This window comes from Elephas maximus, chromosome 8, assembly GCF_024166365.1.
Source record: "Elephas maximus indicus isolate mEleMax1 chromosome 8, mEleMax1 primary haplotype, whole genome shotgun sequence".
In the NCBI taxonomy this organism is placed as follows: domain Eukaryota; kingdom Metazoa; phylum Chordata; class Mammalia; order Proboscidea; family Elephantidae; genus Elephas; species Elephas maximus.
In genome coordinates, this window is record NC_064826.1 from 100,972,460 (window position 1) to 100,983,695 (window position 11,236).

Genomic DNA, 11,236 nt, shown 5'->3' on the forward strand with positions numbered 1-11,236 from the left:
GATGGATATTAGAATCTCCTCTACTTCCCAATGCAACCTGTTGAATATAATGTTAATTTAATGTTAATCTAATTCTATTAATGTTATTAATTTGGAGCTACAATCTCCCCCCAGTAGCTTTTTGTTCTGAGCACCACTGAACCAAAAACAAAACAAAACAAACCCACTGAGCTGATTCCAACTCATAGCGACCCTACAGGACAGAGCAGAACTGCCCTGTGGAGTTTCCAAGGCTGTAAATCTTTCCCCGAGCCACCTGCCACATCTTTGTCCACCAAACTTTTGATTAGCAGCTAAGCACTTAACCACTGCGCCACCAAAAATCCAATTCCTCTGCTACCTGACAGTTACACAGGAAGTTAAGGACATACGCCACGCCCACCCTTCTCAATGGTTTCTCCTCTGCACTCACCACCCCTGGTTTCTCGTTTTGGTCCCCTGACTATCTAATCCTTCTATTTTGGACACACTCCACTTTTAACATTAATAGTCACCATGCTGACTTCTTACTGAACATCTATTACACATTGCTCGCAACGCTAAGTGCTTTCTACGTAGCATCTTTAAATTTCCTAACAACCCGTGAGGTAAGAACACTGAGGCTCAGAGCTTGAACTTAAAGGCTTCTAATTTCCCTTCCATCCCAGGGTACCCCTGAATATTAAGTTATCAGCATTAGCAAAACAAAGCTTTGCAACTCTGCCAATAAACCACACCTAGACTCCTATCTCCAAAACTCTAAAAGGACACTTGATTACTCTTTTCTGAAAAATTGCATTGAACTTTTTTTCTTACTTGGAACCCATTCAAACATGCACATGGGGTAAATGGGCAAATGTCCTGTTGTGTTCTTCATGAACACAAAAAGTCTCCAACCAGCTGTTTCAGTCCAAAGCTCAAGAATCAAACTGGCCCTTCTCTGCACACAACCCAGAGGTCTCCAAACCCCGAATATGCTCTAAGGTCCCACAGAACCCCCCAGGAGCACCACAAGGAAGGACTGCCGGCAGTCAGCTTAGAGTCTTCACTCCAGCTTCAATTAGACAGCCTGGGGTTTACGTTTTATATTTCCATGCTGCCAATCTGAGACTAAAAAAAATGGTTTGAAAATCACTGACTGTTTCTAAATCCTAACTTTTTTTGATGGCCCAATCTGTGTCTCAGGTTGTCCTGCAACCCCAGGCCACAAGATCCAAATCTGGCCTCGCATGGCCATTCTTTCTTCCTATATCCCTGGTGGCGTAGTGGTTAAGAGCTCAGTTGCTAACCAAAAGGTTGGCAGTTCAAATCCACCAGCTGCTCCTTGGAAACCCTATGGGCCAATTCTACTCTGACTTATACCGTCGCTATGAGTCAGAATCGACTCAATGGCACCTACTGACAACAACAACATCCCTCAGCTAGCAGCTAATATTAACTACTTTGTCCTAATACATAGGTCCCTGGGTGGTGTAGTTTGTCCTCAACTACTAACCAAAAGGTTGGTGGGTCGAACCCACCCAGTGGCACCATAGAAGAAAGGCCTGGCAATCTATGGCACATAATCCTACTCTGTAACACATGGGGTCGCCAGTGGGTTTACCGGTCCTAATAGCTATTTTAAAGCACTGTGGATAAACCCCAAGTCAAGTCTTCTGCCTCTGTCTCCCCACTGTCTACCCAGGGTAATAACTCAACCCGTTTGCTGATGATGATAAGAAATAAGCAGCAAATGTGAAACTTTAACATTCTTCCCCTTATACATATTCCTTTTGCATTTATGAACAATACCAAGTGCGTTTTCTCCAGACAGATGCTTGAAATATTAGCTATGGTTACAGGACAGTTACAGAAGAGGGGCTGTAAGAACACACCAGCAAACAAGGACTAAAAGAATTCAAACAGGATGTTCACAGCCTAGCAGCAGGTTTGGGGAGGGGCTAACTGGGCTTCCAGAAGGCCCCTCCAATAGGCTTTCAGCCAGCCCCACCTCTAATCATACCAACAGTACAGGCCCCAGGGACAGTGGCCTGGCAGAAGACTCAGCACCAGCTGGCTCCAGAAGCCAGCAGGAGCTAAGCAGAAGGCTGTCAGCCCAGAAGGAGAAAGAAGCCAAGACCTTCCTGAGCTGTGAAGTCCTCGAATTTTGAGGGTGCACACACTGTTTGTCGGGAGAGAAAAGCAGAATTTAGGGGAGAAATTGGAGGCTGGAAGCGAGGGTGAGAAAGGCCCGCTCTCAACACTGCAAGTGGGTTGACCTGGCTCTGTGCTGGACAAAGAAACAGGGCAGGGACCAGGCCCTGCAAAATCAGACTGGGCCTGGAGATAGGCCAGAAACACACAACATTGCATTGCCATCTTCTCTCCCTTCCCAGCAAACCACGTGCCATAGCTGGGCTTAACGGAAAAGAGGGCTGTGATAGGTCCCAGTGTCTGACATGGGCACAGGAGGGAGGACATATTTTGTGTGATATGTATTTTACATCCCTGTTCTCACAGAGGCTCAATTTCAAAAACCTCAAAGGAGCTCCGGCCAATTTTGAGCACCTGAGGTGGAAGTCCCAGTGGCACAGTGGTTAAGACATTGGCTGCTAATAAAAATGTCAACAGTTCGAATCCACCAGCTGCTCCTTGGCAACTGCATGGGGCAATTCTACTGGGTCCTCTAGGGTCGCTATGAGTCGGAATCGACTTGGCAGCAATAGGTTTGGGTTTTTTTTTTGGTTAATGCTCCACGCTGGTTGAATAGAAAAAATGAAAGTACCTGCAGAGAAGACAAATAAATAAAATCAGTTGCCATGGTCTCAATTCTAACTCAAGGCAACCCCATGTGTGTCAGAGTAGAGCTGTGCTCCATAGGATTTTCAATCACTAATCTTTCAGAATTAGACTTGCCAGCCCTGTCTTTCAAGGTGCCTCAGGGTGGATCCAAATTGTTGATCTTTCGGTTAGTAGCCAAGCACTTAACCGTATACACTACCCAGGGAACTGGCAGGAGTAGGAAAAGACTCATGTTACCAACCATGCTCAGTGCCCCCACCCCACAACCCCATCCCAGCCCAGTTACTTCACTTATTCTGCAAATGAAGAAAAACCTGGAGATCTGCCCCAGCCTGGAAATAGGACAAGCTCAGTGACCCAGTGAACTGTGACCCCCAGATCTGACTTCGAAGCAGAATCACCTAAACCGAGTTTGAGGAACTGGCTAAAAATATGCAATTCTGAGTTCCATCTTCTTCAGAGATTTTGATTCAGTAGGTCTGAAATAAGAGCTTGGAGTCAGAAGCATTGGTAACAAAAATACTGAGGGAGGACTAAGCTTCTAGAAAAAAACAAAGGCAATTGTGACAGAGCAGCCACAATGCATGAAGCACAGAAGCTCCTGGTGTGACTGACCAGACCCCCCCAAGGTGGTAATGAGGGTGCTAGGGAGACTACTAATAACCAATGAGGATCTTGGCTTCAAGCGAACCAACGCAGCCGCAGATGAGAGGAAAAACAGGCCTGTGAGGTAATAAGCAGATCCGGCTGAACTAACATTTCAGCTACATGAAGGGAAGTGTGGGCCCTCTAAAAATATGTCTGATCCTGTGCCTTTCAGTTTCCTGTCTGGGGCTTTGTTTTTCCTTTAGTTACTACTGAAGAAGCTTTTGAAAGATCTGTCTTGTCCAACCTGAAGTAGAAGGGAATGGCAAATACCCGAGCCAGCCTAAGTTTGGATGATCAAGTGCTGTCCTGGTTATAATACCATCGCTTCAATCTGGCCACTTTCACGTATTTCATCTCATTTCACTCTCACAAGTGTCCTGGGGAATAAAATTCCCAATTTGCAGACAAGGAAACTGAGACAATCAAAATGTGTCAACTCAGCTTTTATTTCATCCACAAAGGAGTACACATGCTCAGAAATATGCCATCTGTAAGTAACAAGTAATCTACAACAAGAATAGAATTTCCCCAATATCTAAAACATAGAGGGAGAAATGAGTAGACTCCTGTATCCGGTCAAAGAACAGATGCTCTGATTGATCAAATATTTTAATGAGTTAGATTCCATACAGGTTAAGTAGGAAAGGTGAAAACGTATCCGGCAGGAGTCAAGAATGTAGGAAACGTGATGTACGGGACATCTGATTGATTAATAACGTTCAAATTTTTCAAGTAAAACAATTTAACACAAATTAGGCCAGTACTAGCAGCCATCAAGTCGACCCTGACTCATGACAACCCCATGTGTGTCAGAATAGAACTGTGCTCCACAGGGTTTTCAATGGCTGATTTTTTTCAGAAGTAGATTGCCAGGCCTTTCTTCCAAGGCACCTCTGGATGGACTTGCACCCAGAGACTCCAGCATAAATTATACTGACCCTAATTTCCACACACACACACACACAACACACATACATACACCCCCCACACATATAGCCATTGCCTTCAAGTTGACTCAGACTCATAGTGACCCTACAGGACAGAGTAAAATTGCCACATAGGGTTTCCAAGTAGCGGCTGGTGGATTCGAACTGCCGACCTTTTGGTTAGCAGCTGAGCTCTTAACTACTGCGCCACCAGGGCTAATTTATAATTTTACAACTCAGAAGATTCTTCTCCCTTAATAGACCATTTAAATATTTATATTATGCAGCTAGTACATGTAAAGAATTAGCCTTGTGAAAGATACAGACATGAGTAAGCTCTCATTCTCATTCCCAAGCACTCAGCAACATAGTAGGAGAGAGAAGACAAATACAGAAATAACCAGACTTGAAGTAAAATGTTATCCCTAAGACTGGCATGAACAAATAATGGTTGGGCATCTGTGATTATGAAGGTCAACTATAAATCATTTTGAAGCTGGGTAAAACTGCTGGTTAGAAGATTTCCAGGCAGGATGCAGTATACTAGTTCTTTCTGTAAACTATGTAATATACACTTGTATGTAGTTATTTCTGTAACCATACTCAGCAAAGGCAAGGCCCAGTGACTTAAAAAATTTTTTTTCATTCATCACCAATAAGTAATTTTAGTTTGCAAGTCTGTGAACTGTTTTGTATTATGTTAATTCACTCAGTGCAGATCTGATTATTTCGGTTCTTCCTAAAACTGAGGGGAGCGGGTGACGTAATCACCAAAGAATAAAAGGCTCAGGAAAGTTAATGAAGAGATAGTTTAGTTTTGTCTTCTTTAACATTACACTCATCGTGGAGGGTTGTACATCTTGGAGGATGTACTCATTTAAGTACATGGTGCCAACTAACAAAACACTTCCCTTGCCTTGACCTGTGAAGTTCCATTCTAGTTAACTTAACAGACATCTCAATTCCTAAAACATCCAGGGGGAAAAAAAAAAAATGTGTCATGATTTTCTAAAAGACTCCAGATGGCAGAATAAAACAATTAGCAAATTCATTTACTTCAATTTTGTGCACTTTCAGCCTTCAAAAAATTAACCCTGGTGGCGTGGTGGTTAAGTGCTATGGCTGCTAACCAAAAGGTCAGAAGTTCGAATCTACCAGGCTCTCCTTGGAAGCTCTATGTTGCAGTTCTACCCTGTCCTATAGGGTCACTATGAGTTGGAATCGACTCAACAGCAATGAGTTTTGATCTTGGTCAGGAGCCCTGGTGACACAGTGGTTAAGAGATCAGCTAAGAGATCAGCTACTAAACAAAAGGTTGGCAGTTTGAATCTACCAGCTGCACCCTGGATACCCTACAGGGCAGTTCTACTCTGTCTTATAGGGTTGCCACAAGTGGAACTGACTTGATGGCTATGGGTTTGGTTTGTTTTTATCTTGGTCAAGGAGCCCTGGTGGCATAGTGGTTAAGAGCTACAGCTGCTAACTAAAAGGTCAGCAGTTCAAATCCACCACTCGCTCCTTGGAAACACTATGGGGCAGTTCTACTCTTCTACAGGGTTGCTATGAGTCGGAATCAACTGGACGGTACACAACACTGTGAAATGCAAAATACATAAATCAAGCAGAATGAGAAAAGTCTAAGCTCTTTCCTCTATAAAGGACAGATATACTGCTTTCTTAAAAAAAAAAAACAGAATAATTTATGAGTGTGTTTCCTTTTTCTGCTGTTGACAATAAACTACAGGTCTTTTTGACCAAGCTGGCGAGACAGATGCTCCCTCCAAACAAATAAAAACCCATTGCCAATCATGTCAATTCTGACTCAGGGTGACCTCATGTGTGTCAGAGTAGGAATGGGCTCCATAGAGTTTTTCTGGCTGTAATCATCACAGAAGGTGATCGCCAGGGCTGCTTGGCGGGTTCAAGCTGCCAACGTTTAGGTTGGTAGACGAGCCCAAACCATTTGTGCCATCCAGGGACCTTTCAAACACATGCTGACTATTGAAGAGTCAAAGGTAGAATAATGACTTTCAGAAAATTATTAAGTTGATAAGGGCTAATTATATTCCAACAAGTACAAAATAATTTAGAATTAGGTTCTCAAGTATTCTTAAAAAGGTGGGGTGTTCTAGTGAAAAATCATGAGCTTTAGAGAAGGAAATCTAGAGATTAAGGATATGAACCTGAGGAAGTTACCTGAGTTCTCTGAATTTCGGTTTGCTTATCTGCAAAACTCAGTCATTCAACACGTATTTTTATAACGTGCCAGACACTATTCTAGGTGTCCAGCATATAGCACTGAACAAATCCTTGCCACCATGGAGCTTACATTCTACTGGAGAGAAGACAACAAACAATTAAAAAAAAAAAGTCAGATGGTGATTAGTACTACCAAGAAAAATAAAGTTCTTGGAAGGAGGTTTCAAAAAAACATCTGGGAAGGACTCACTCAAAAAGATAACATTAGAACAAAGACTGAAAGGAAGTGAGGGGGAGAGCCTGGTAACATCCGGGGTCCAAACAGGGGACAGCACGAACATGCCCAACTTGTTGCAGGAACAGTAAGAAAGCTAGAGTAGCTGATACAGAGTGATAGGGGTGAGGGGGAGAGGGAAGGTATTGGGAAATGAAGGCAGAGAGAGAGGGCAGAGGGCAGGGGTCAACTCCTTCTGCAGGGCAACTAGGCTGTAAGGCCTTTGGCTTTTGCTCGCATGAGATGGGATGCTGTTAGAAGGTTTAGAGCACCAGAGGTCCTTGGCCTGACATATATATATATATATATATCAGTATAAACACTGATTTCACAGGATGCTTTTGTGAGGACTAAATGCAACGTGAAAGAGCTATTTACACTGGAGGGTGCTGTACAAATGTGAAGCATTCTTAATGTACCATAAACTTTCTAGATGTCTCTTTACATCAGTTTTACCAAACTTATCTTCAGCACAAAACAGTAATAAATACTAAGAGCAACTCTTTCCACTTGAATTACACTATTTCTAAGAACATAAAGAACTTGTCTGTTTTTTGTTTTTAAATCAAACCACAGAACAATTATATTTCAACATGAACTGAAGACAAACAGTGTCAAAACTAATCTCGCTCCTAATATCAAACCCAGCAATGATGAGATCATTTTCTTTTGAAGTGCTCAAAAAGTGTTGGTGGGTGACTCTCCTCTTACCACAACGACCCGTACCCATTCCCAGAGTAGACTGTGACTCATAAAGACCCTATACAACACAGTAGAACTGCCCCATTGGGTTTCCAAGGCTGTAATCTTTATAGAAGCAGATTGCAGCATCTTTCTCCCATGGAGCAGCTAGTGAGTTTGAATCACTGACCTTTCGCTTCACAGCCAAGCACTTAACCACTACGCCACCAGGGATCGTTTCACAATGACCAACCAAACGAAATTTATATTTATCAAATGTCTGCATTATTGGCACATATAAAATATATATTAGGCAACCCAAACCCACTGCCTTCTAGTCCATTCTGACTCATAGCAACCCCACAGGGTTTCCAAGACTATAAATCTCTACCGAAGTAGACTGCCACTTCTTTCTGCCGCAGAGCCACTAGCGGTTTGAACCACCAACCTTTTGGTTAGTAGTCAGTTGCTATAACCACTGCATCACTAGGGCTCCATATACTAGGCAAAGTATCATTATTTAAATGAAGTATGTTGCAAACAGAAACCCTGGTGGCATAGTGGTTAAGAGCTATGGCTGCTAACCAAAAGGTTGTTGTTGTTGTTAGGTGCCGTCCAGTCAGTTCCAACTTATAGCAACCCTATGCAGAACAGAACGAAACACTGCCCAGTCCTGGGCCATCCCTACAATCGTTATGTTTGAGCTCATCGTTGCAGCCATTGTGTCAATCCACCTCATTGAGGGTCTTCCTCTTTTCCCCTGACCCTGTACTCTGACAAGCACGATGTCCTTCTCCAGGGACTGATCCCTCCTGACAACATGTCCAAAGTATGTAAGATGCAGTCTCACCATCTTTGCTTCTAAGGAGCATTCTGGTTGTACTTCGTCCAAGGCAGATTTGTTTGTTCTTTTGTCAGTCCGTGGTATATTCAATATTCTTCGCCAACACTACAATTCAAAAGCGTCAGCTCTTCTTCGGTCTTCCTTATTCATTGTCCAGCTTTCACATGCATACAATGTGATCGAAAATACCATGGCTTGGGTCAGGCGCACCTTAGTCTTCAGGGTGACATCTTTGCTCTTCAACACTTTGAAGAGGTCCTTTGCAGCACATTTACCCAATGCAATGCATCTTTTGATCTCTTGACTGCTGCTTCCATGGGTGTTGATTATGGATCCAAGTAAAATGAAATCCTTGACAAGTTCAATCTTTTCTCCGTTTATCATGATGTTGCTCATTGGTCCAATTGTGAGGATTTCTGTTTTCTTTATGTTGAGGTGTAATCCATACTGAAGGCTGTGGTCTTTGTTCTTTGTTAGTAAGTGCTTCAAGTCCTCTTCACGTTCAGCAAGCAAGGTTGTGTCATCTGCATAACGCAGGTTGTTAATGAGTCTTCCTCCAATCCTGGCGTCCCCTTCTTTTTCATATAGTCCAGGTTCTTGGATTATTTGCTCAGCATAGATTAAATAGGTATGGTGAAAGAATACAACCCTGATGTACACCTTTCCTGACTTTAAACCAATCAGTATCCCCTTGTTCTGTCCAAACAACTGCCTCTTGATCTATGTAAAGGTTCCTCAAGAGCACAATTAAGTGTTCTGGAATTCCCACTCTTTGCAATGTTATCCATAATTTGTTATGATCCACACAGTCGAATGCCCTTGCATAGTCAATAAAACACAGGTAAACATCCTTCTGGTATTCTCTGCTTTCAGCCAGGATTCATCTGACATCAGCAATGATATCCCTGGTTCCATGTCCTCTTCTGAAGCCAGCCGGAATTTCTGGCAGTTCCCTGCTGCAGCCATTTTTTAATGATCTTCAGCAAAATTTTGCTTACGTGTGATATTAATGATATTGTTCTATAACTTCCACATTCGGTTGAATTGCGTTTCTTGGGAACAGGAATAAATATGGATCTCTTCCAGTCAGTTGGCCAGGAAGCTGTCTTCCATATTTCTTGGCATAGATGAGTGAGCACCTCCAGCGCTGCATCTGTTTGTTGAAACATCTGAATTGATATTCCATCAATTCCTGGAGCCATGTTTTTCACCAGTGGCTTCAGGGGAGCTTGGACTTCTTCCTTCAGTACCATCAGTACCAAAAGGTAGGCAGTTCGAATCCACTAGGCCCTCCTTGGAAACTCTATGAGGCAGTTCTGCTCTGTCCTAGAGGGTTGCTATGAGTTGGAATCAACTTGACAGCAATGGGTTTGGTTTTTTTGGTTATGTTGCAAACAATACAAGTTAAATTACTGAACTAGGTCAACTTCTCTTACTATAATACCAAACAACTAACCATCACACCACTTTTTTTGAGGCAATTATGGCAACTGACAGCCCTGTTAATTTGTGAGGAAGAACAGTGCAAAACTGAAATGATATTGGAAACTGAAACGTAAGGTATTTCCCCAAGCTCTGGCCTTGGTCTACTTTTTAGTCTTCCTCATTTCACTTGGTCATTTAATCTGTGGCTACCACTGTCGCCTATATGAAAATAATTCATGTTGCCATCACTAATTTCTCTGTCCAACTCTAGAGCCACGTTACCAGTTGTTGGCTGAGCGCTGACATCTGATGTCTTGCCAGCAACAAATCATCCCACCTAACTTTTATTGAGCTCAACAGTTCTAAGCACTGTAACTACACCTGAATTAACTCATTCGCCCTTCAACCACCCTCTGAGGAAGTACTATTATTGTCTCTATTCTATATTTAAGAGTTAAATAACTAGCCCAAAGTCACGTACAACAAACGGAACCAGCAATGGGCTTAGCCATTTCTGCGGCAGAACTAATGCACTGCTGCACCCCAATAGTGATTCACCTTTGTGCTTAAATCCAGATACAGAACAAAAGTCATCATCTACTCTCCTTGCGCCCCTGCAGATCAGCTCTTCTTGTCCTATTCAGAGTGGAGAGCAACTTAAATTTCAGTCACCTTGACTCAAAACTCAACTCATCTGTTATACTTCCCACCGGCAGTCAGTCTCTGGCGTGGCCCAACCTGCATTCGCACCCAAATCTCACTAGGCACAGGCCACAGGGACCGCGCCAAACGAAAGGTCGCCCATGAACGCCGGGGGTGTGTCGGTGCGCTTTCCCCGATGCCCTTCCAGAAACCAGGATCCTACACCTTCTCTCCGATCCCCGAAATGAACTTTCGGCGCCCCGCCCCAACGTGGGCCTGCCTCACCCTCCAGCAGCTCTGCACCTCTACACGCAACGCTCCGAGCCCCAACCACCTCACCCTAGTCTACCTTCCCTCTTGCCCTGAACTAGTCGTTGTAGCCTTTACCTGCTCCTCTGCTTCCGCCATGGTGCAGACGGGGAGTCACGTGACAGACCCGGAAGTGAGAGAAACAAGATACTGGGGCCCAGAGCCTGCTGGGAAATGTAGTTTTAGCTGCGTCTGAGCCGGGAGGTCTTTTCTGACAGGTAAACCTATTTTTTTGGGACAGGTTTCTGCTTCTGCCTTTCCTAGCTCAGTGGAGTTCTGCTTCAGAGAATCTGAACACAGCCATTGTTAATGTTATTATCTGTTTTATCGTTGTTCTTGTTTCTGTGATTATTATATTTATTAAGTACTTACTATGTATTTTTTTTTTTATGTATCATAAGACTGGCAACCCTGGTGACGTAGTGGTTAAGTGCTACGGCCACTAACCAAAGGGCTGGCAGTTCAAATCTGCCAGGCGCTCCTTGGAAACTCTATGGGGCAATTCTACTCTGTCCTATAGGGTCGCTA

At 43.4% G+C, this 11,236-nt stretch overlaps 1 protein-coding gene across 2 annotated transcripts in view; it reads right to left on the reverse strand.

Annotated features, from left to right (window-relative positions):
* Window positions 1-10,855, reverse strand: part of VPS41 (VPS41 subunit of HOPS complex) — a 263,287-nt gene extending 252,432 nt beyond the window's left edge. For both annotated transcript variants that reach the window (XM_049893976.1, XM_049893977.1), the window contains exon 1: window positions 10,787-10,855. In XM_049893976.1, the coding sequence (XP_049749933.1) occupies window positions 10,787-10,807 (21 nt within the window). In that variant the 5' untranslated portion in view covers window positions 10,808-10,855. The remainder of the gene's footprint in view (window positions 1-10,786) is intronic.
* Window positions 10,856-11,236: the final 381 nt, after the last annotated feature.